General features: G+C 40.7%; 1 protein-coding gene across 2 annotated transcripts in view; it reads left to right on the top strand.

Annotated features, from left to right (window-relative positions):
• Positions 1-25,862, top strand: part of PTPRN2 (protein tyrosine phosphatase receptor type N2) — a 661,203-nt gene that overhangs the window by 583,994 nt on the left and 51,347 nt on the right. For both annotated transcript variants that reach the window (XM_064505751.1, XM_026103068.2), the window contains 2 exons: positions 14,729-14,876; positions 22,301-22,374. In XM_064505751.1, the coding sequence (XP_064361821.1) occupies positions 14,729-14,876; positions 22,301-22,374 (222 nt within the window). The remainder of the gene's footprint in view (positions 1-14,728; positions 14,877-22,300; positions 22,375-25,862) is intronic.

Raw genomic sequence — 25,862 nt, 5'->3', positions numbered from 1 at the left:
TTGCTGTGTGCATCTTCCTGGAATGCGTAGCAGCAAGGCAGTGCAATAGCCATCTTACCAAAGTAAAGATGTCTACGGAGATAACAATGGAAAAAATCTGCAGCACAAAATCTGAGAACAGAAATTACGCCTTCGGCTGTATCTGCACACTACTGATTAGCAGGTGTGAGCTATGGCAGAATTGGGCCCTAGATCTTGGTGATATTTTTATGCGACACATAAAAAGCCTGTAATGAAGTTTGGCAACAATGTTACTTCATGTTTAGACAGGCCTTCTTACTCATTTAAATGGTGGTATATTTTCAGTTTTCATGTATTTTTATTAGTGTCATGTACCTTAAGCCGAGTGTACAGTGGTGGGTGCTTTATACAAACACATATGCTTGGGTACATATATCGTATACAACAATGATATCTTCATATAGAGAGATAATGTTTAGATAAATATTTGTGAGTGGATATATAATATGCATGTCTTTTAAATTTTAATGAAAACTAGTTGACATTTAAAATTTAAAACACTTCCTTGCAGTATTTGCAATTTTCGTCTCTTACAGGAGTGTACAAATGAAGCTGACAAGGCTGTTTTCATTGCTTAAGATGAGGAAATTGCAAATATGTAATGACATAAATGGTGAAAAGCAAAGCAGTAATAATTTACAAAATCTAATTTGCAGTGGTCTCAGCCATATAAGTACTACAGGAGATATATGTAGAAGAATGCTATTAATTTGCCCGTGTCCCATTATAGAAAAAAGCTAATGTAGGAGATGATAGTACATGCTTTTGCCAGTGACAAATTAAATCTTACAGGCAAAGTAGTCAGGGATCCTTTAAAATGTTTTGATTAAAACACTATTTGTGTGAGTAGATGGCTTTGTCTAAAGATGCTATCAACGCAACAAATCCCCATGTGCCTGCTCTGCTGTGAGATTTCCGTAAGCTTTACCCGTAGGTGGACTTGCAGGATCTTCATTAGGTTCGCTCAGAAAATTAAAAGTTACAGAATTAACCTTATATGTCAAGTCCTATAAAGGTTCATTTGCAACAGGCTTGCACACAGTGATACAGTAGCAGCAAGTGCCATAAACTGTATATTTGCTTCATTCATCAGACAGAATCAAACTATTGTTAATTTAAACACAAGAGTTGTTAAATAGCACATAATAACAGTACCTAAAGAAGCCCTTTCATTGTAAGACCATGTTTTGTATACATTATAATTACATTTTAGGTCAAGGACATCCAGGGTTCTTCTTAATCTGTAAAAATCATAATAAACCAGGTCGCAGTACCAATTTGGTAGGCTGGTGTAGTTCCAGTGGGAATTCAAGTGGGAATGCAGGATGCCTACCTGAGAAAAGTACCTTGTTGTTGTTTACTCGTTGCCTCCTTTCGCATGTTGGTGTCTTTGCTTGCTCTAGACCAGTTTGACTGAAAGCGTTATACATTTTATTGCTTGATAGTATCTCTCAGACCACATGCAGAGAGCTCAGTGGTCTGTGAGCCACAGTCTGGGATGTGCTGTCCCAACCTGCACTGATATATTATGTCTTCTGGTAGTCCAAAAGTTATTTTTGTGTCATTAAAACTTTTAGTGGAGTAAAGGAAACTGCAGTATCTGAGGATACACACAGGCCCTTGACTCGTGTGTGTTTCCTTACAATTGAATTTGGGGAAACTTTGTCCTTCACGTAGGATTCTAGGGCCTAACGCAGGAAATTTTGATTAAAGTCACTAGGAGTCTTTCAACTAACTTCAGTAACAAAAATAATAATAAGCCAACTCCTACACAGCATTTTGATCAGTAGATTCAAAGGTTTTTCTAAAGGTCAGTATCATTATCCTGTTTTTTAGTCCAGGAAACCCAGACGTAGATGAGGAGATGTCTTGACCAAGCATAACCTTAAGGTCAGAAGTAGAGCCGGGAGTGGACCCCCATTCTCTTGTGTCCCAGTGCTCTGCTCTTACAACTAATCATATTGGCTTTAATACACAAGGGGTCATGTAGAGGGGTAATATTTTTGCCCTATTTTATCCCTCATTAGTCTTTTTTAAGGACATGAAAGTATAACGTGAAAGTATAGGAGGGTTCTGCACCTGGGGTTCCCAGATTTGATTCTGAGAGATTCGTTTTGGCCTCATTATCTAAGAGCAAACTATTACATACTTGGAGAGCTGGCGGTAAGATATTTAAATACACACTGGAAAAGCTTGTGAAAACCAAGCACATGATGTTCGATCTTTAGTTAGTTACCTCTGTCATGGAGAAGGATGCTATATACTCATTTTGGGGTGTCTTCTGAATTGATAACACTTACTTTTCTTGAGGAACATATTCCCAATCTGCCAGGTCCCCAGCCATCACAAACGCGCGCACACACACACATGCGCGCACACACACACTGAATTTTAGGTTCTTTATTTTGCTTTTCCATCCATTTAGCAGTAAGCAGTACTTGTACTGTCTACTCAAAACCACTGCCATTACTCTCTCATTGTTTTCTCCTTGGCACAGAGCATGAAGAGAAATATTCTAAGAGAAAGAAATAGCATGCGAGGAAATGTGAGTAGTTACCAGTTATGACCAAAATTCTCTTCTTTGGATACCATTTTCTTTATTTGATATGTTCTGGTTTTTGTTTTTTCTGGTTTTCCATCTCTGTAGCTCAGTGTCATCTTTTGTCATTTCACTTCTTTGCTGGCCTCTACAGTCTGTTCTTGGCTACTTTTTCCATGCTCTTTCACATTTTATTTTCCTTGCTCTTTTTATGCCATCTGTAGCTTCAAACATTTTCACCTGTGGATTAGCCCAGTGTTCCTCAAACTTCTTTAAAGTGTGACCCCTGCCTGGCTCATATGCCTCCACATAAGCCAGACAGTCCAAGGAGTGGGTAGGATATCTTAAGCTTATGTACTTCTGAAGCTTTTCTACCATTACTTTGCAATTCCATTTGAATGCTTTCGTGACATACACTATGAGAAGCACTGAGCTAGGCCAGCCTCTTGAAAATCCCTTGGAACATAGATAAAAGGTCACCTGGGCAAAAATGGGACACTTTCTGTAGGTTTGGAAGCTGAGTTGATGCCAGGAACATCTTTCTCATGCCCAGCATAGTTCACTCTCCTACGACATGTTGGTCCTGCAACTGCTGGGAGCATGACACGAAAGAGAGAGGACTGAGGCTGGGAATGTCTTTTCATACTGTCATTTCCGTGAAGTCCTAGAAGTACTTCTTCTGTGGAAAGGAAGCTTTTCCACCACTTACTGTCTTCACTGACAGTTAACCTAGCTGGGTTGCTTCTCTGCGTTTAGGCACTTTCCATAATGCCACAAGAGGAGAGTCTGAGTCGCTGCCCAGGGAGTGGCTGAGACTTCACTTCCTAAGATACAAGAAGGCAATGTGCAAACATCGGTTTACCATGGATCTTCCTAGATCTGGGACATCACTCCAAAATGATCTTGACAGCTAAGATTTGACCATTGAAGATGTTCACAGAGTTTGGATGTTTCGTGGCTCTGGCTCTTACGTGAGTTTTCTAGGGAACCGGCTGGTTATCCAGTCTGTTCCTTCCCTGCTTTTCCTCACAGGTGACCATATGTTCACTTGTGCTTCTGTGCATTCTGCAGATAGGCTGTGCATATAGCGTAGATGGCAAGACTTCATAGATTTCGTATCGCAGATTCTCAATTTTCACACACACCTATGCGCATGTGTATGTACACAAATGCTCATTACTCATTTTGATACTTTGTAAAAAGAAAATTCTTAAAAGCAGGGATTTCCTTCCTTTATGAGTCATGGTTTGCTCCTGGAAAAAAAAATATTTCACTTTCATTCTCCTATGTATGTGCTTATTCCTGTGCTGTAATAGGATTGTTATATCTGTAGAAGTGATATATTTTCCTTTTCTACGCTCAAGATGGCCACTGTCTAGTAAGGGCATAATTTGGCCCACTATCTATAAATCACATCATGTGTCTTATCAGTTTGATGTACTTGGTCATGGCTGCCTGGGTTTTCCTCGTCTCATTATCTTTATAGAACTTGACCACGCTTGAACAGGGGATTATTTTTAAACATGACATTTTCAGAACTCTGTACTTATCTCTCAGTAATTTTTTTAGATAGTATGAAGATGATTGTACTAGTGCTCTGAAAAGAAACACAGACTTTAATTCATTAAAATCTAAATTTGCAAATAGGATATCCAACCAGGAACCCAAATTTAGATGCTTAATTTTGTTAGAGAGGCTTGGAGAGGGAGAAGGCACGGAATTAGGTGTTGTCTTTTCAGTTTGGTAATTAGTGTGTAGTAGTATATTTTTAAAGTTTTCATTTCAGACACACAACATCATTAGCAGGCATATAAATGAATCACAAGTATGTCTTGTTTTATGCTGTGACGTTCAAACTGTTAGTAGAAAAAAATTAAATGAGAGGAAGGGATCATCTGAAAAAGAAGATTTAATGTGTAAGAAGAAAATGGCAATACCTATGAGAATGGAATATCAATAATTATCATAAAGAGCTGAAGGACTTACTTCATTTGTATTTTTGAGCAGTGAAATCTGCTCATCTTGATTCATTTGTGTAGTCTGTGAATTTGCTTTATCAAAAGCTACCAAAAGTTCTTCCCAAAGTGACTAAGTTGAAGAATTTAACGTCGTCCATCCTTGGTGTCAGTTCCTACAGCGCAGAGTTGTTCAGAATGTAAAGTTTTGTTCTTTTGGTTTTGTTTTTTATTGTTGTTGTTATTAAGTAATACATATCACAGTCACAGTATATCATATGCTGTGAAATAGCAATATTTGGTTAAGAGGTCTAGCTCCCCAATTTTTGAAAATAAAAGTCTTTATTAAAAGGCTATTTATTAGTTTTAGATCTTAATTGTGAAATCTACTGTAAGAGTATAGAGAGGCTGGAAACTTGTTTTGGCTAATTCATCTTTCATGTCTTTATTATTTAGGTATCTTGTAGAAACAAAATCTAACATCTACTTAAATTAAATTCCTGTATTCATCGACCACTTAAAGCCTGTACTAAAAAATAGAGAACAACCTCCCCCAAACAAAAACCTATTCTAATTCCAATTTCTAATGCCAAAATGTTATCACATATGTGTTCATAATGGTTGCATGACTTTTAGCCCTTTTGATAGACATGATCATGGGAAAAGGAGAAAAACAGTGGTCAGGATGACTGGGAGTTCTGAGTTTCCCTGCTAGCTAACTGCACTGGGAGTGTCGTCTTTGGCCCTGGGGAGTTCCCTTCAGTGTCTCTGCCCTTTCATTTTCCCATCAGTGGCACGGCAATAATACTTGCCTCCCCTGCAGAAGTACTTTCAGACAGTTGGATAGAAGGAGCTATAGAAATACAGAGCTCGTAAGGGAGCAAAATTATATTCCTTTTATGGTAATCATCTTCTCCTTTTTGTTGAGGTTTATTTAAAGCAAAGTAATTGCAGTGGTGAAACTTCATAGGCATAAATTAGATTTCAAGAAAGGGGGTAAGAAGGAGGAGATGGGGGTGGTTGTATTTTAAGACCTAGAAGACACCATTAAGTAGCTGATAATCCTTGAGGATGGATTCTTTGTAGAGTGAATTTGCTTACCTTCTGCTATATTTAGAGATAGCCACGTAGAGTAAATATTTCAAAATTAAGCATTCTATTTTTTTAATATTTAATTTCTTAGCTACCCTTTCTTTAAAAACATACCTGCCTCCGTGATTCCCAACTCTAACAGTGGTTAGCATAACCTGTATCTTCCAAGGGTTCCAGCAGAGCTGAAGACCTGCATCAGTCCACACCAGGTTATATCCAGCCCTTTCACTTGGATTTCGCTGAGCACCTTTGGCAGCTGGGAGCTGTAAGAAAAGGGATTAGCAAGTGTTTGTCTGACACACACTGATCCCAGCACCTGCTGATTGGATTGAAGTAATCCTTTTATAAGTTACAAAACTCTATTATCAGAGCATTAAGAGAGGAGGAGGCAGTGATATACACTCCATCCAGGGTATATTAATTTAGGTAAACAGAACATAGGTTGCCATTTAATGTCCTTGTGAATTACAAGCATTCTTGTAAAAGTTGCACTGTAGTCTAGTTTGGTGGCTACTGTCATGCACTGCTATGATACTTATCTAGAAACTCAAGGGCAATCCTTGTAAATTATTTTAGATAGCATGCTTACAGCAGGAATGTGCTCACTGCATACACGCTTTGTCATTGACGGTAATCTTTATATCTAAAAATATCAAACTGAAACTACGAAAAGTAATTTTTTATTATTGCCTGGCATCACCATGGAAGTTAATGGTTATTTCCTAATAATGCAACGTATTTGAAACAATCTAGTGAAATTATTCTCAGCCAGGTTGAGTAGTTGCTTCATCAGAGAATTATCCCCTTCCATTTTTTTCCATCATCATCTACCATGTTATGTATGATATTAGTAGTGTTTTATGCCAGCTCTAATAAAGCTTTACAGTACTTTTCAATACTTAATTGAAAAGGCTTCAAAACCTACCATTTTCACTGCTGTAATCAGATACTGAGAAATATGAGAAAAACTAGATCAGAACACATGACTGTGGTAATATGGCTCCAAACACCAAGGAGGAAAAATGATTTCTCAGCATATTTTATAAACACAAAATACAAAACCCCAGCTTTTTGATTCCGAGAGTTTTTTCATTTGGGATTACCTTAGACAGTTCTGTCTGATAAGATCAGGAGATCTGGGATGGCGTGGGACAAGATAAAAAAAAGGAAAAGGAGCATCCAGCGTGAAATGCGTGACTAACGGGATGATGAAATCCTGGCTCCGGTGAAGTCAGGAGTGGTGCCCTCGTCAGGAACAGATGCAGAATGTTCCCCCAGCTAGTGAAAGTCTGTGAGACTTTATAGCTAGGTCTTAAGTTACTGAGATTTCATCCAGATGTAAATTTCTGTGAGATACAGAAGATGAGTTGCCACAACAAAATTTTGATTTTATTTAATAGATATATTTTTCTGCAGCTAAACATAACAAGCCCAATAAAGTCATGCTTCCCTGCAGTTAACATTGAAAACTTGTGTTATTTGCCTTGGTATAAATAAAGCTAGTGCTTTTAACAACATCTGCAGAGTGAGATCTCTGTCACAGAGCTGGTCTTGGTAACTGCTGTGGGCTCTGAGTGATTGCAGTTTGGGCAGAGCAGAGCATCATGAACATCCGTGGTGCCTCAACAGAATTACAACTACTGGAGGAAACTAAGGCTTTCTTAGTGTATTAGTTGATCGAATCATCTTTATTTAAGGTCTGCTTTCTTAGGTAAGAAAGGTAGGAAAGCTATGGGCACAGTTAGGCTCTGCTCCGGCGTGTTATTCTACATGGAGCACCACTGACTGATTTCTCCATGGAGACGCATGTGATGAGTTCACAGCCCTTGGTCTGTGCATGAACACAGCGGCTGCTCAGCGTGAAGGCCCTGACCCTCTGCAACCGAGGAAGAGCCCCAAATAATGTTAGTACCGCAATGAAACTGTATTAGAGTATGTAGGGAACAGTTAGAAAATATGAAGATACGTCTGTGTGGTCTGAGTATGAATCTCCCAGACTTCTCACAGTGACACTTAGGCCCTCAAGAAGCTTTATTTGAATAGTACTGGACAGGTGTTGATGCAGCAAAATAGAAGAATAAAGTAATCATAATTTTTAAAAGGGGAGTGGGGAGAAGGAAAACAGGAGAAGAGAAATGATCTTTACTCTTCCATGAATCCAGACTCCAGTCCTAGAAAATAATGGAGCACATATTAAAAAGAAATTGCTGATTATCTAGGGAGAGATTTTCAGGGCCATAAAAGAGAGATAAGCGTGAGGCTCTCATTCAAGAGGATAGAGAAGACTGGAATCTTTCCTTTGTGTGTATGCTAATCTCCTCCGTCCTTTCCGTTGGATAACTGCACGATGAGTAAGAAAGTGCATAATTTTATAAAGAATAAATGTTGCCTGGACAAACTTGACTGCTTTTATTTAACTGAAATTATAAAAACAGTAGATGAATTGAAAACAGCAGAAGTAATGTATCCAAGTCTTAGTAAAGCCTTGAAACTCTTATGAATTGTTAATTGAAAAATTAATGTCAGGTTTTTTACAAGACAATTATGTCAGTTGAAATGTGGCTAAAGGATGATACAGAAAGAACAGCAATCAAAGGCTATACATGGGAGTGCCTGGTAGAGTAGTACAGGAATTGGTATTAGATGCAGTTATATTTAAGTTTTTAAATAGTGATCTGGAAGGAGATGGAAGTGACAGTGGCTTTTACAAGTGGTATCACGCTGGAAGGTGCTGCACAGAGGTGATGACAGAGGAGTAATCCAAAAGCTTGAAATCCTTAGACTTAAAACGTGTGCAACAAATAAAATCAGCTTTAAAGAAAACAGTCACAAGAAGAGTGGTCTGTAGTTTGAATGAAACCATTAACTCATGGATCCACACAGTGAAGACAGTGAAACGTATTCAAGAGGAAATTATTATAGAGGAGCAATATTCTGTGTGAGCAGAGTAGGGCTGAAAGAAATGGATTGAGGACAACGGGTAGCAAATTAAGTTTGCAAGAGAAAAGCGATATTGCCTTCCCTATGCAAAAGCCATCTCACTGGCTTCAGATAATGACTAATATTCCCCATTTAAAACATTTCGTTGTTTCTAGGAATACAATGTACAGATCAGAACAGAAGGAATCCCAAGGAATAGGTAAAATCTGGGACAAAAGCGAACAACAGAAATTATCAGAAAACCAGAGATCAATTTGTGAAAGAAAGATTAAAGAGGAACTTGGCTAGTTGGTCGTGAATAAATTTACCAGCAGGTATTTGCCAGGTATTAAGTCATTTAGGAGAATAAAGAGTTTTACCTGAACACAAAGAAGGAAAACTATGAGAAACAGAGTTTATAAGTGGTTTGTCACAGAGAGCTGTCTGATAACAATCTGAATGAACTGCGGTTTCAACTCCACTTTAGATATAGAGCACATAAAAGTAGACTAGCAAAGTTTGTTAGTGAGGTACAGGAAACAAGCTGTTATTTGAAGGCCTGGAAATGGGTCTCTTCCAGCTCTGTGTGTATGTGAAGTGTGAGTATCTGATCACCGTGAAGCCACTAGTGATCAGATATTAAACCAGAAAAGGGACGGGTAGAAGCATGTACTATCTTGCAAGTAAATTGGATTTACACAGAAAGGAATTCCTCTTACATGTAGTCAATGAGATAAATATTGAAGTAGATAAAGAGGTTTAAGCAACAAAAATCCTAGGGTGTCTTCCTACAAGAAACAAAGCAAGAAAAAAAAAGCCAAAAAAAATTTTCCTAAGTCAGTTGGAGAGAATAATAAAACAAATGAATCGTTTCAACAACGGTCTTTTAGTATTTAGCACAAAACTGCAGTTGTGCATATAATGCTTAAGGCCAGTTCTCTACTATCCAGATTGCTTCTGAAGCATCAAATGATGGCACCATGGCAGTGTCCAGCTCTTCTGCTCGGCTATGGAGGGTCCTCTCTGTTCTCACCATCTCAGTGCGGCAATGCAGGTTCGGCTTTTTGTCTCTCTGGAGGCTGCAGAAAGTCTGTGCAGTTCTGGCGATCCAGGGGTAGAAAATAGGAGAGGAAACACTGGCAGAGGTTTGCTAAGGATGTGTGCATTGGAGGAACTGATTTCTTCTCGAAGTTTAATGCCAAGAGGGCATACAAAACTTCTCCCACCCTCACTCTATTTGGGGCAGCACCCTTTCTCAGTAGTGACCAGGGCAGATGCAGCAGACGGAGCAGAGACTGAGCATGAAGCCCATTGAGTTCAGGGGGCAACTGGAGTTGGTGAGCTAGACCTGATTTTCTTTGGAGAAATAGAAAATTAGGTACCTGGCAGCAGTGCTGTGCTTACCCATGTTCCTGCTCCTCACTGGAGCAGGGCGGCGGAGAGCAGCAGCATCGGCCTCTGCTGCATCAAGTTCTTGTTTCGATTTCCTCACTGCACCTTCAGAAAAAGCAGCAGCTGCTGGGAAGCAATGGCTCTCACGCTGTTAGGTGCAAGCCGTAGATTTGAGTGGTCACTGCTCACAAGGATTAAGATCATGTCCCATCCGCTTCTTAAGCTGACATTTGAGATTAGATTAAACCTGTCGAGGTCTGTCAATGTAGGAGATGCCCGTCTTTTCATTGGAAGAGACATCCGCAGCCGTGAGAAGAGTGTCTAATCAAGCACCATATTGGAAGTGTGTTGTCAAAAATAATTGTGTTTTGTAATAGCTGACCATCAGCTAATAAAACAGGTGTTTTTAAAACAAATATCTTGGCAGATGCAATTCATAATATCTCTAAAGAAGGTATTTGGAGATTGGCCAGACAATTAAAATTTAATTTTGATATTTGTCAACTTTAATTTACCACAGAACGTGCACCGGGTGCCACTCGTTGAATAAAGTAGATTTTAAAGAGTAGAGTGGATTTTAAAACACAACCCCCCTCCCCATGTACACCGGTAGGAGAGAAGGTGACTTTGCATGCTCCTTTTCCCCTTAAAATGTTTGGTAGCAAGACTATCTGTCTCATCTGTGCGTACAAGAGAAAGGTATAGGCTGGGCTACCAGCTGTTCTTGTAAGTGCGGCTCTGCTGAAGGAAAATGAAGATTTAATGAAAGTCAAGGTATGTAGGGAGATGTGACCTAGCAGACGGTGTTTGTCTAAGCAGCAGCGTGTGCTCGGGATCACAGGCTCTGTGCTGAGGGCAGATCTAGCTGTGGACATCTTGGTGAGACCAGACCTCTGCCTTCTGCAGCAACTTTGAGGAGCATTACAGTAATACTGGTGACAATCCCTATTTATTTGGCCTGCTGCTCTGGGACAGAGAAATTCATGTGTGTTTGACATGCTGGTAGTGAATTTCTTTTGTACCAGGCAAGCGCAGCAGAATGTCTCATGGAAACATCTAATTAAAGAGTGGATTTCAGCAGACATACAATCTCTCAAATACCAGAAGTTCCACTAATTTAATGTACGTCCAGCTGCTCCCATGAGAGTATTTCAAAATCACTGAGCTCCTGTTTCGCAAAGTGGGGGTGAGAGTGAAAGATTGCTTAACTGTGAAGGAATTGTCCAACTTCTGCATGCTTTCAAGGAAGCTTCTTTCTTCTCAGTAGCTGTTTGAACGTGTGTGTAAAGCAGATGTTCATGCTGAGCAGAGCTTTCCACAGGTCTGTGCAAATAGCCAAACACCTCCTCAGGTTCTGTCAGGAGGTGTCCTGTGAATCTGATCCATGTGCCTGAGGTGTTGACACTGCATGAAAAGTGCTTGTCTGGTCAAAGCTAAGATTTCAGTGTATTTTCATTTGTATGTTCATTTGTACTTACACTCAATATTCCCTGAAAAAAGTAAGGTAAAAGTTAAAAGACTTCCTTTGTGAAAAGAGAGTTATTTAGAAATTTGTATACAGTTAGAACACTTTACGTACATCATGTTTAGCAATTTAAAAAGAAAAGACAAAATTTTAATTTTAAGATACAGTGCTTGAGATCATCAAATAGACAAGCTGGAGCCAGCCAGGAAGCTCCTTGCTACTTACAGCTCGGCCTTGGGAATCAGACATTCATGGTGCTTTTTGTACAGCTTCATGGACCTCACGGTGTTTTGGAGAGATTTGGTGCTGGCAGACCCATGTATCTGCAAAGATGTCCTTGAAGTCTGTGGGATGTTGGTGATTGGCAGGCCAAAATGAATCAGATTACATAACCGTGGCTTCAGACGCGAAGACGGAGCGGGTTGGTCCTTGGCTGCCTGATCTCTGGCTGTCACATGCTACACAGCTTTTCTGAAGCTGGGAATCTTGGCTCGGTAGTTTTGCAAGATTTCACTATTTTATCCCCCTTTTCCTCATAAAAATTCTGTATACACCAACTGTTCTCTACTTAGGAGGGATTATCTTTTTTTGATTATGTTCAACATACATGCCCAGGTGCAGATTTACTAGGAGGAAAGAGAGGGCTCCTCAGCCTCCCTCCCTTCCCCAATAGCAACGGCCAGTTGGCAGCGGCCAGCAGACGAGCAAAGGACGGTTTCCATCCATTAAATTGTAGGTTAAGGGCTGAGCGTGCCTTAGCTGACCGCTCGCCTAGCACGCTTCGGGGCCGTGCCGGCTCCGCAGCTCTCCCAGCTCCCCATCAGCCAGCTCTGGGCCCTGCCCCACGTTTTTTCCTTTATTTTGGAACCTAAGCAGTCGCGCAGTAGGTGCTTTGATTGTATCTAGGCCAACACTATTTTTTATGTCCCTCAGAAACCTTTCTTCTAATCCAATATATTTCAGTGTCCTTAAAGAAACATTCAGATTTGTTTTTTTCCCTGGGAACGTCACTTGAATTGCTTTTCTGTAGCGGGTTTGATTTACAGATCTTGGGTAAAGATGCAGACACACGACGAACCTTGCACAAAACAAAGCTGTGTGTCAGAGGCTCCTGCTTAACTAAAACAACATTCAGTCTGCAAGAGAAAACAGTATCCAGCTCGGCTCGTTCAGTGGGAAGCATGATGAAGTGACGGTTTTAGCAGACCTTACATTTGGCAGAAGGCAGGCTTAAAGCTTTTGACGCCTTCTGAGAAACCTGCTGATCGGGCACGATAGCCCTTTCTTCTTTAAAATATGTTTGGGAAGAACAATTTGATGTAATGGAGATTGTCTATGTAAAAGGTTTTCCAATAAATTAAACTGCCTTTTGTACTTTTCAGTGAATCCTTTCCAGGAGTTATTTTCTAGACAAGTGTTGCTAGAGAATTAAGTGTACTAGTGAGCGCTTCAAAAGGAACAGCTTTGGCTGAGGAGTTTTAACTAAAAACAGCTTTGATGCTTGGGCCTAAGGCACCCTGGGTCTGCAGCCCTGCTCTCCATGTCCTTCTATACCCTGAGCTTGTCCCCTAGCTGTTTTGTCCTTTCTTAAATCTGTTTAAGGATGTTAAGTTCAACCTACCTTGTAAAGGTAGTAGGCCGTTTATTTTGCAAATATTGACTGTGTGTAATGTGAGATTATTCTCTTGCTGAGTCTGGTACGAAAGGACACACTCTGATAGGTGATTTTATTGTACAAATAGACTTAAGTATCAGGTGATAATTTTCTGAATTTTAATGTTAAAGTTAGGGGAAGATTTCTGTTCTTCCCCACCCTTCCTCCTTTCCACTGTCTTCCCCTCACATACTTCCTATAATTTTCTGGCCCATGGGATGCTGGAGTAGGGGTATATTTCACTTTTGGCCGCCTTTGGAGCCAAATGCCTTATTCAGTGCTGTACTGAATCCCCAGCCCTATGAGAGCTGCAAAAACTTAAGACCTGCACCAATATACTCTGATGGTCCATCATTCCTGGGACTGACGATTAACTAATTAACACCATCTTCGCCCTCTCTGTGCCAGTCCATGTGCGATATGAGATCTTAATGACCCGGTAGTAGAGCTGTGACACTTCATCTTAAACCAGAGCAATGAAAACTTTTAATTTTAGAAGTCATCTGCTAGCCAAGAGATAGCCTGTTACAGTCCAGTCATGCAGGCCAAAAGGAAACTTGGGCAAGACTGGCAAGGTGTCCAGGAGCGATTTGACACCTTTCCTCCTCCTGCCCTGCCTCCCAAAGACAGGACTGCTGCACCGATAAACATGTACAAGCGGAGGACATTTTTCCTGATCTGAAAAATGCGTATGGCCAGACCCATTAAATCAGCTGTGATAACCACTCATCTGTAAAGGGAGGAAGCAGCCAAAGGACAGAGAAGCAGTGGTTGGGCCCCTTGAACCCGGCTGCCCCCTCACTGCTCTGAACCACCCTACGGATGGCTGAAAGATGAACACGCGCGCTTCTGCACCCCTCAGCATCCCTTCCTCAGTTTCCCTGCCCTCCGTTGTGTTTGGATGGAGGAGAAGCAAGACAGAGTGAGAGAACTTGCCCTTTTCCCCATCTCCAAAAGAGCGCGAAGAACTAGTCCCCAGATACTTTGGGGAATCCTTTTCCTCTTCCCTCACCCCATTAATCTCCCAGGTAGTGGAAGAAAGCCTGTTTTGCTTTTTTGTATCAGTAAAATATTGTCCACTTAGCAAGTTTTTAATTCTTGTCGTTAGCTGTATTGTCGATGATTCAAGTTTCTTGTAACTTGTATGTGCACTTGAGCTTTTAAAAGCCTTCGATCAGACTTGAGCTTTTGTTGTATTGATGAGTACTTCTTACCAATGGACTTCTGCTTCTTTTCATCACCTGATGAAAAAGATATTTGTGCTTCCATTTTCTAGATACTGAAGAAGAAGTAGCTTGCTCCTGAAGCCCTGTGGCTGGGGGTTTCAAGTGTTTCTTCTCAATGAAGCTAGCACTTTTACATGTTAGAGCTCTTAATTTTTATGAGAAAGATGAGCTTGAAGTAAATTCACTTGAATCAATCATTTAACAATAAGATTGGGTGTGTTTTGTCTGCACAGCTCAGAATCCCCATGCTCTGATTTTCATTCTTCCCTCTCTTTAGGATAAAGTATCTGAGTTTTTGATGGTTTGGAAAGCTGGAAACAAGCTCTGAGCAAGTACTTATTTATAGAAGCCCTGAATTACACATTAGTTCTTCCCATCTCTGCTTTCCATCCTGATACATATCCTTTCAGCTTAGCTTTGAGTCTGGATAGGTCAGTGCTTAATACAATATTCTTTTAATTCCAGTCCTACATGGAAGATCATCTGAAAAATAAGAATCGTCTGGAGAAAGAGTGGGAAGCTCTTTGTGCTTATCAGGCTGAACCCAATGCCACCACCATTGCCCAGCGGGAGGAAAATATCCAGAAGAATCGCTCACAGGCTGTAGTACCATGTATGTACACTTTAATTTGGGTGATTGTCTTTTAAGTTTGTGACGCTTTCCTCAATATGCTTTGCACAGTACTTTGAGAGCTACAGTTGACAGGCAAACACTGTACAGAATAGTATATGTGTGTATTAGAAAATCATAGCCATACATATTGGTTGACTGCATGTTCTGTTGTCATATCGGACACAATTTTATCTCCTTATAAATTGCATATGTTATGAAATGCATAACTATGTCACATAACACTGCTGCTGCAGCTGCACTGTCTCATGAAATTCAATAGCCAGAGTGCTTTTCAGCACCGGAATATAGTTTCTGTACAAGGGTGGCATCTGTAGCCATTCAGCAGAAGTAAGTTTGGCTTGGGTTTAGACAAGTTGGTATCATGTCCATCCAACAGTAATACCAGCAGTCTATAATCAGAGCTAGACGATCTGTTTATCAGATACTCAGCTGTACTGAATGAGCCCCTTTAGGCTTCAGTGGATAAGCTTGCAAACTGGATTCTCTCTCTGCTAGGCTTTGGATGAAAAGAGAAGAAGAATGCAGCCAGTATTTATATTCCTAGAATCTGCTCTTTTCTGGAAGCAGCCACCTTTGTGAGCCTGAAATAAAGCAACATATTTTCTGTATGCAAATGTATGTATTGCATAGATTACATTGGTATGGGCCACACATTTTATTAAGCAACCAATGAAACAAAACTGAAACTGAGAATATATGCACAGACCACAGCAACAAAAATGTTCTCAATCAGTGTGCCCACAATCCAGCTGGGTAGCTTGGCAAAATATATAGCTATTTTAATTTTTAAAGTGCCCCGAAAACATTAATTTTCTCTATGAGAGCCATGAGTAAGTGCTATTCCTCTTTTAGAAGTGGGGGAATGACAGGTAATACATTAAGTCAATGTCAGACCCAGATTTAGAGTGAAGACTGTTTGGAACTACATGATTATTTAACTGAGCCCATCGATGCTTGCATATTTGTTTCAGTAGGGTTTGGCTCTCTTGTTAATATAGAGATTCTTTTTCCAGCACTGTGCAGCTTTGGAGAAGAGTATAATAGTTTGGTGATGTAAATTCTCCAAAGTAAATATGGCACTGGTCAAAAGTCTATTTGGGTAAACAGCAACATTTTGTTGACTTTAGTGGGTTTTGTTACCAGGTCTGTTGAAGAGTTCTAAAAAAGTAACCACAAAAGTTAAAGGAGTGCCAGATTTCTGTGTTTTTTCCTGTCCTGAGAAAATAATGCCTGCCTACATAATAGGAAGTGAAAATTGCTCCATGATAATGTCTGTTGATCCAAGTCTCCCTGCTTAAAGGGTTTTTGTCAATGCAGACTTAAGGTCAGAACATCTCAAGCTGTTTCAAGTCACTGCTCATAAATTAAACCAGATTGGTCCTGGTTGCTGCATTGGAGGCAGCCTGGGAACGGTCGGTGTTGCCAAAATTGGTGCCGGTGTACCCTGTCCATGCAGTATATGTGTCTGCATGATACGACGAGCAGTAATGCAGAGACCTTCAGCCTCGACTGTGCCAGCAGTGTGACTGTGGCAGTGTGATGGAGCAGAGTGGCTCCATGTAGCTTGGGTGACATGCCACACTACAGTGCTGAACTATTTTCAGGGCTAAGATAGTCTGTCTCTTTTCATGGCATGGTACCATGTGGATGACTCAGCCTACACTGCCTCCAGTTTGCAAGCCGCTGCCCTTGGCTTACTGCATGGTATATCGGTATGTCTGCCCTTTCTGCCGAGCCTAGGCTGCATGAGTACTACTCCTGAAGGCATTTGGACGTGGCGGGGTGGCTGCAATTTATCTAACGCTTTAATTAGAAATATTTAGCACATTTAAAATCCCTTAGTACTTATATAAAAGTAAAAATGCTATTTCTTGGCTTTTTTGCGATGTGGAAAATTCTATTATGGCTGTTAGTGTACTTGGAATTTTCCTTTTTTTTGACTGAATTGCGCAAAATTGCCTGTCCTTACTTTCCTACTTTGCTATGCACTGGTAAACAGCTGTCATGTTATATCCTAAAACTACTTTGATGGTGGGTGAAGAAGTGTGACACACAGTTTAAACAACATTAAATTTTGGTAAGATGGTGGTTATTATACACTCTAAGATTAGACTGAGATGGGAAAGAGCCCAGTTAGCCCACTTTTTTTTTAATTAGACTTGACATTAAAACTATAGCAAAAAATCACAGGTTTACTTCAGCATAAATTAAGAAGCAAAGTTGATATGCTTTTGATATGCTACATTCAAGGTATTTTCAGGGATTAAGGCCTTGGTAGCATTTTGTTACTCCTTTCTTATTCATAATCACCTTGACAAGGTAAAAGAAGATTACCATTGGAAAAGATTTCATTTTAGGAAGGCTTCAAAGGGGCTTTAATATCATTTTGTATCTACTTTATATTTTCCTTTCTTAACCAATGTTACAATATTAGGATAGTAATTTTTACTGATTACACAACTGATGTCATTTCTGTATTAATACTACCTTCAAGCTCACAATTTCATCATAGCTTATCCTTATACCTATCTTCTCTTCTTAAGCACATCTTCTAAAATACTTGGTGGTGGAACACCTTGACATCGCGCTTCATTAATTATTAATTAAAAAAATTCTAACAGTTCTAGTGACACAGACATTCTCAATCAACAAAGCTACATCTTTTTATCCAACTGGCAAACAGGTTGGTATAACTTAGGGTTATGGGATACCTTCTTTTCTGTAGGAACACATTGGCAGTTCGGTTTGTTGATGTCAAAAAAAGCTTTTCAGACTTAATTTTCCCGGCTTGCATTTCTGAAAAGTAAAAACACCTCAGTAGGGTCAATACTGTATGCTCTTACACGTGTACATACACATGTATACTAGGTATGTAGTTACATAAATATGCTTTAAACAGCTCATTTCGCAAACACAGTTTTGCAGCTGACATCTGGAAAAGCTTTTTATAAATTAGTTGTCCAACATAGCTATGTCCACCGGACTTGATACACGTTAGAGCACCGTGCTTACCCCTGTGCTTTGATTTTCCTGAAAGGGGAGCAGAGCGCTGGGGGGCAGAGTGCCCACGCCGTTCTTTGGCTTGCGTGAGCCAGGGGACGTGCACCCCAGGCTGGGAGCACCCCAGCGAGGAGTACTTGTTCTGTGTATGTGTGTTATCCTTACAAGCAGCGCTCTGGAATAAACAAACTGGATTTCAGTATGGATCTAAGGGGAGTTCCTTTGTGGGCAAATAACGTATGGACAAAACAACTATGATCAGAAGATGATGAATCTGCACAGTCTTCAGACTGCTTTGCTTTTACTCCTCCACAGTTCTTGCTCACTTCAGTGTAGTTCTGTATAGTTCTGGGCCTGTGTGTGTGCCTGTGTAAAAAGAAAAAAAACCAGTGTAAACCTGAAGTCCAGGCACAGTGTGCCAACCTGGTAGCTGGGAGATTTGTCCTGCTGTGTGAGGCCTGGATTCAGACAACCTTTAAGTCTCCCGTACACCTGTGTCTAGTATTTCAGTTTGTCGGTTCTGTTCCTTCAGAAGTATCTGGCTAATAGGAAACAGCAGGCAGAGGAAATCAGGTAAGATGTGAGTTTTATTTTTCCAAGCCTTCAATCCTCATCTGAAAAACAACAGAGACAGTAGACCTTCGTTAAGTCACAGGGCCACTGTGAGATGAATAGGAGTTTGTGAGATGGTATATTACTGTAGTAATAGTAGCTGTTTAAATAATCCAAATAGATAAGGCATTTGGGGCCCAGCTCAGCTGTTTAAACATTGGGATCTAGTGCCATTCAAGGTGCCTGAAGTATTCAAGGCACCCACATGGAGCTAGCAGTATGACATGGGATCTGTGGGCCTTCCAGGTGTGTGCTGCGTGCCCTTAGGTCCTCGCAGATGTCACTGGAAGCTTACATTGAGGCATCAAGTCAAAGTCTGTGGACATGATTCAATGCAATCATAGATTAGGATGCGTAAATTTAAGCGTCTCCATGTAGCTGTGTCCATGTGAGCCAGGTGTAAAAGGTCCCACTGTAGTTACTGAAGAGCAAGTTGCTGCAGCGGAACCGAGAGCTGTGCAATGGCCAGACGCAGATTTCTGTGTCAGGCTAACCTGATGGCCTGGGACATCCTGTGTGACTTTCAGATGCGGTCGAGTAGGATGTGAGTCTTTGGTCATACCTGCTTTGTGTCATATCTGTTATCCTTATGTGATGTCTTACGTAGTCTAGTTTCTCAGACAGCATGAGATATTCATGTTTAGCCAACTAAACCAAGCCCCATTAGCTGTTACCTAGCTTACATGAAGATATCTGTATTGGAGACACCGAATTTAGGTTTCTTAGTCTATAAACTGAGTTTTTATATACTGCAAATTCACATGTGTGTGCTTTAGAAAGATTACATGTTTTGTTGTATTTCTCCTCAGTTATAGATTAGCAGTAGCTTTCTTGTTTAGTTAGTCTCCCTCTGGCACACACAGCCATCTACACATTTAATATTTCTTCCAATTTTGGTTTGGCTGGACCAATAGCAAATGCGAAGTAGTTCAGCATTCAGCAGCAGCTATTGTAGTCATTTGAAGTGACGGCTAGTTGTAGCTTGCCCAGATTACAATGGCTAGTAACAGCGTCTGCCTTTTCTCTCACTTCCTTATTACCTTCCTTCTGCTGTCCTATTTCTTTATTCACCTTTTTAGCTTGCTTTTTAGATTAATCTTAGATTTCTTCCTTTTCATGCTCTTCCTTCCTCTTTTTATTTGCTGCTTCTCCTGCTCCTTTTTGCTTGCTCGGAACATAATCAATATGCAGTTTACAAAAAGAATCTTGTACATCCAGCCTTTTCCCCACTGTTGCTTATTGTTAACGTAACAAACTGGTGTCCACGTTTTTTTGCCTGCTTCTAAAGAGCTATTATGCTGGTTCCTAGGAGCTTTGAGGTGGTAACAGGCATAGACAAGCACAAGCTGTTCATTGTCAATATGAACGCCCAATGCTGCAACTTAAGCACCCATGGGTGCAAATTCTCATTATATACAGAAAACACATGTACAACTTTTTTGGATATTTTTTCCTGAGAGCAAATACAAAGTCTCACTACATTTTCAATGCCAAAGTCTGAACATGTCTCACCCTCTGATAAACCCACCAAGACACCAGCATAATGATAAGGTACACTAAAATGGAGGATCAGGATAAAACATTATGTTTTAAAAAAACGATTCCTGAACTTAGTGATCTGATGCTTGACTTTTTATTGGAGAGTTAAACTGACATCTGCTGAACACTGATGAATCTCTGTCCGCTCCCTCTTCCATTATTTGAAAATGCTGCACCACGTTCTCTTTGCTGATTAGCTCATTCAAAGAATTTTGCTGTCCAGTGGACAGGGCTTCTCTTAAGTGCTTGCATAGTTTAAGAGATGTAAGATTTGTCACCAGACCACATTTAGCATAATTAAACTGGATGTTTACTATAGCCCAAAATTTTCAGAGCTATAGTCCTTCTTCAGGCACTCTGGCAATGCTTACTGTAGAGCTTTCTGTAACCAATCTTGGGCAGTCCCAAGATCCCAGATGTCACCGGTTCTTTTTGTTTTGGATTTTTTTGTGCTGCAGGGCCTAAGAGAAGCTGGAAGTGAATAATGTGGATGTGTGTGTTCCCTTTCTTGGCTTCGTGGTCCTCATATTGAATCTTTACCAGAGGAATAATTTTGCGTGAACAGTAAAGAATGGTTCTTCATTCACTTGACATGACTTGGGCATCTCTAATCTTATTCCAGCATGCTCACATTCATGGGTTATATTTTGCTGATGAGATCAAGTGATTACAAATAATACTTTATAAAATCATAGAATATGGAGTTGTAGTCTATGTGGTGTACGCACGCCTTTGTCTTGCTCACGTGTTCAACTGCCATGACATTCCTGGTGAATAAATGTAAGCAGAGCCCCAACTCTCTGGCTCTATTGTGTTGTACTTATGATGTTTAATATCTCTTTTGTTGTTCTTTATTATTAACATAATAATTAGTTTTTAATAATTAAAAAAGCCAACTTGTAATTCCACTGCTGGGAAGAATGGTGTCATGGACCACTAGACAAGATACAAAGCGAGGCGTGCCCTAGCATGAATAGACCCTCATGCTTTGGCTCTTTCAATAGTTAGTGGAAAGATCCCCTCAAAACATCAGTATCCGTGTTCAACTGTAGAGCATTACAGAAAGGGCAGCTCCAAGGCCTCTCTCCACAGTATACAGTGCAGGGTAGGTTCACTAAGAAATACAAACTGCACTAGTTATGTATCAGATACAAGTTGCCTGAGATTCATCTGTCAAGATTTAGATCTCTTGCATAAATTATCTGCATATGGTCTGGTTATCTGGACTCTTTTTATAGTCAATGAAAAGAAATGGGCACTTCCAGAGCGCAGGTCATCTGGCCTGTTTTAGACAGCTAAATTGGGGTGAGAGGACTCATGACCTAAAAGTGGTTTTTTTTTCTCTGTTGGCAGAAAGTGAGTCTAGATGACTGGAACAGATGCAGGCATCTACATTGTCGCTGTCTAAATACAGACGAATAAAACCCACCCATTATATGTATTCTGCAGTCAAAGAAAGGACTACAGAGTTTTGGGTGTATACGCGGTAGATGTAACAGAACCCATGTGGTAAAAATGCCAGTGAGAAAAGGGTAACAGAACCCTGACAATGGGCTGACAAGTCACCTCCTATTGCCAGAGGTGCTCTGTTTTCTTTACTAATGGTGTCTGAACTAGCTACATTGCGCATAGTGTAGGAATGTCCGTGTGTGCTCCAGTCATGCTTTTAAATGTAGATGTTATCTGCGTTTTGTGTTTCCCAGGGGCATCTCCAAATACTGTTTCTCCCATGTCACTGGAACTGCACTGCACGGCACTGCTCTTTGATCAGGACAGATTATCGTACTGTCCAGCTCTAAAGTGTACTTTGATGTTTCTGCTGTTCGTTTTATAGAGAAGCCAGATGGAGAAAGTTCATCAGTTTACTTCTTTTATGACCCTACAAACAGAGGAGTATTCTCTATAATACTTGCTAGTGATTTTCCTAGTTTAAATCTTAAACTCTCTAGGCAATAGAGATTCCCCTTCTTCCTATGGGTGGTTGCAACATATTATGAGACATCTCATGAGAACACATTTTCTGATACTCAGCCTCTGAAATACCTGAAAGAGCTTCATTCCTGAGTTAAGATGCAACTCTGTGACTGTATGAAGGCTGTGCTGACTTAGGACTGTCAGGAGAAAATATCCTGTCTGATATTTGCACTGTTCACTTGTCTTGAAATGATCATTAATCTGATGTTGATTTGTTTAACTTAAAATGGGTAGAAAACATATATAGAAACTTTCTTCTCTTCATTTTGCCTTTGCAGATGATCATTCCAGGATATGTTTGAAAGCTGAAAATAGCCACGACAATTCAGACTACATCAATGCTAGCCCAATTGTAAGTACAAAACCCCATGAGAAATCATCCAAATAATCAGCCTTTGTCTTTCCCCATCATTAAAATATGCTGACTTGAGGCACCTGACTGCAAAGACAATGCAAATGACTCAGGCTGTGCCTTGAAAGTGAAGAGAAATAAATGTCCTGCATGTGTTTGCAATGCCCTTGAAGGTTACTAACAAAAGATAGTAAGAAGATGCTAAGAAAACAAAATCACTAGATAGTCATTCTTCTATCTCATCATCATACTGTCAGATTTTCTGGACTTGAAATTAGTACCTTATCAATCACAAAATTCAACCGTATACCCTTAGCTCAGTGTAGCTTTTCCTTCTCTGAGGAGGTAAAGCTTGCTTGTTGTTACTCTTTAAATGTTTGTTCGTTTTTAACTTGTTCTAATAGTTTACAAAGAATGGTTTCTGTAGCTGTGGAGAGCTGGGCTCCACAGGGTTCTGAACTGCTTCTCAAGCAAGAAGTGCCATTTCGTCTTTCCTTTCTTCATCTCTTGCTGTCCTGATGCATAGTTGTGTATCTGTGTAGCTCTCTTGGTTCTTCTCTGATCTTGCTGTTTTGAAAGCAGGAACAAAATCCCTTACCACTTGCATGTTCATTCAAACTGCAGAATAGGTCAATGCAATTTTTGCTTCCAAATACTCCAACATGGCCCAGCTGCCCTTTCTCACCCTACGCAAGCTGATTGTGAAACCTTTTTCATTTGTGAAAGGTGGTAGAGAGAAAAGGTCTCTATTTTTAGACACAAAACAGGTATGCTAGAGCCACTAGCATTGCCCTGTCATAGTGTCAATGGAAGTGCCAAAGGGTTATATTCACATTACTTAGGTACTGAGAAGTTATTATAAGGAAACTGTTATGAGCAAGAATTTAGGATGGGGAATTAAATTTCACTCTAGTGGGCTGCGTACGCCATTACTAGCTCATTTTCCTGGGGAGTATCACTCCCCCAGTTAAATCACTTTGTGTGGGCAAGGCAGCTAACAATTTGCAATAGCCTGAAATTACAGACTACTTCCTTCCAATTTTGTTGACAATACTTTTTTATTAAAAAAGCAAAAACCATAGAAACTGTTCTGTGAGCTTTGTATTTGTTACTTTCAGTAGAGTTTTAAAGCCTGATTTCCTGGAGTATATATAAAAATGTTTCTTTCAAAGACTTAAAACATACATAGAGTCCAACCAAAATCTTCAGGATTCAGTTATGTGATATTTAGGTCAAGGTTTTTGCACTGGTGAACATTATCTTCTAAAACTGGTAGATGTGACTGAGTATTTTTGCTACATAGAAGTATGCCATGTAGGAGACCCCATTGTCTTGGGCTTAGGGGAGCGGGTAAACCAAAGCACACGCACAATTTGAGGATTGCCAGGTGCCATTTTAGAGGACCAGGACAGATGTGCACAGATTAGAGCATGTTTTAGACTATTCTGTATCTCTGACTGGACCAAGGTCTAGGTCCAGGCCCCAGGATCAGAAGCTCATCGGTGTGAGTTGGAGCTCCAGAGACATATCTTCCTTATGAAGTCATGCACAGAGACCTAGCTCTGGGGCTTCAGTACACCTTTTGCCTTAATTCCTTTAATTACACTGATGAGCAAAGTATTAGATAGAGTAGTGTTAGGGGATAGAGAGGCAGGAGCAAGATATCCCATGGACATAGCTGGGAACAAATTTGCTTTGTCAGGATGCCCCAAGCTAATGCAGGCAGAGTCTCTGCTTCAGTAGCTTTAACTCCGATGGTTTCACAGAGGGTTGTCGTCTTGGCTTTCCATCCAGCGCTTACAGATATTTCCTTCTGCGAGGTATTTCTTTTTCATGGCTTTTCTACACTCAAAGATTTGTCCAATAAAATAAGTCAGACTGCAGACTGATGAAGCAAAATGCTTCTGGTTGTGCTCACTACTAAACCTGTGAGTTGTCTCTGTGTCTCTGATACTTGTATGCTCAGAGATAAGAGGGCGCACAAGCGTTTCATTGGGTTGGGACAAGCAGGCAGCATCTTGCATGGTCATAGAAAACTGCAAAGGGAAACTCTGAGTTCCTCTTCTTCAGGGCAGGGTTAGGGATACTGCCAGGTGGGAAGGAGTGCCACAGCCCAGGTTTACATAGACCTGTGTTATTCCAAGCAAGGAGATGCTCCACATCCACTTCACTAAATCAGGGCTGTTTTTAAAGCCATAGATAGAACGTGTGTTTCCTGAAGGTGAGGCAGTGGGGGGTTGCTAGGAGAAGTCACTATTTTGCAAGCCCATAGTTTGGAAAGGTTCCCTGCAAACTGTTTCATTTCAGGACAAATGAAACACCCTCAGGTTAGCACAAATGCATTTGTTAATCTGATGCTTGTTTTCATGTAATGACGTAGAATATAGGAGCGACAGAGGCTTTCAATCCTTGCCACCTCCGAAGCCTACTGGAATATTACACTGGGCACTTGATTCGGCACTGTTCACTCTGACTGTGCAACTATTGCAACTTGAGCTTGACATATATACTATTACTCCTGCTGTTTATTTGAGATATTTTCTGTTAGCAGACACACATTTGATCAATGTCTTTGTTAGTGTCCAGTGGATTCGGGATACCAGTGAGTCTGCCTTTATTCACTCTTGCAAAAATCCTGCCGTTTTTTTTCCATGAGACGGCTGCCTTTCAACCTAAATAACCTCGGTAATTATCATGTCAATACAGTCATGTTCCCGGTGCGTTTGCGCCTTGCAGCGCCGGGGTTGGGAGTGAGCATTGTAGCGAGCTGCAAGAGAGGCCTTAATAACACAAGCTCAATACGGTCTGGACTGACTAGAGGGGGATTTTTTCTCCCTGAGAGAGCGTGTGAGCTCTCTGATGAGGGAAGAGTGCAAAACAAAGTAATTATATTTGAGCTTCGGAAGAGGCGGCTTCCAGTCGCGTATACGTTGCTGGGTATCTCCAGCTTCTGGGTCAGTGGTCCAGTCTCCAGCTGAGGCTCACTCAGCCTTAACTGAAGTCCAAATTAGAGCAGCAGTACACCGTAAAAAAGACCCCCGCACTAGACAATGCACTGGCCACCTGCCCACATGTTTCTTCCTTTGAAGAAATGCTACCCTCTCCAGACCGCCTCTCCCTCCAGCAGGCTGTGGAAACTGGGCTTTGATTCACGGCCGCACCGTGGTCGGCAGAGGGTGCGGAGGCTCGGCAGAGAGGTTTAGTCCGAGTCCTTTCCTGAGCCCTTGCGTTTCCCTGTAACGTGAGGCCAGGCAAAAGGGCTTCTCAGAAGAATTTACAGGATAAAAGTGGTGTAGAAATCTGCTTCCCTCCTCTCTGCAATAACATAAAGTACTATGATAATAACTCTGCTATCGGCAGCTGAATGAAAAGCTTGCAATTACAGCACAAGGAGACCCTGACTGTGCAGAATAAAACTGTGATAATTACATCTGTCATATTTGTACTTAGTCCTCATTAAACTTCGGGGAAATCATCCGGTAGTAAAT

The sequence above is a fragment of the Dromaius novaehollandiae genome, chromosome 2, assembly GCF_036370855.1.
Source record: "Dromaius novaehollandiae isolate bDroNov1 chromosome 2, bDroNov1.hap1, whole genome shotgun sequence".
Taxonomy (NCBI): Eukaryota; Metazoa; Chordata; class Aves; order Casuariiformes; family Dromaiidae; genus Dromaius; species Dromaius novaehollandiae.
Note: the sequence above shows the minus strand (reverse complement) of the source record. Positions and strands in the feature narration are given on the sequence as shown.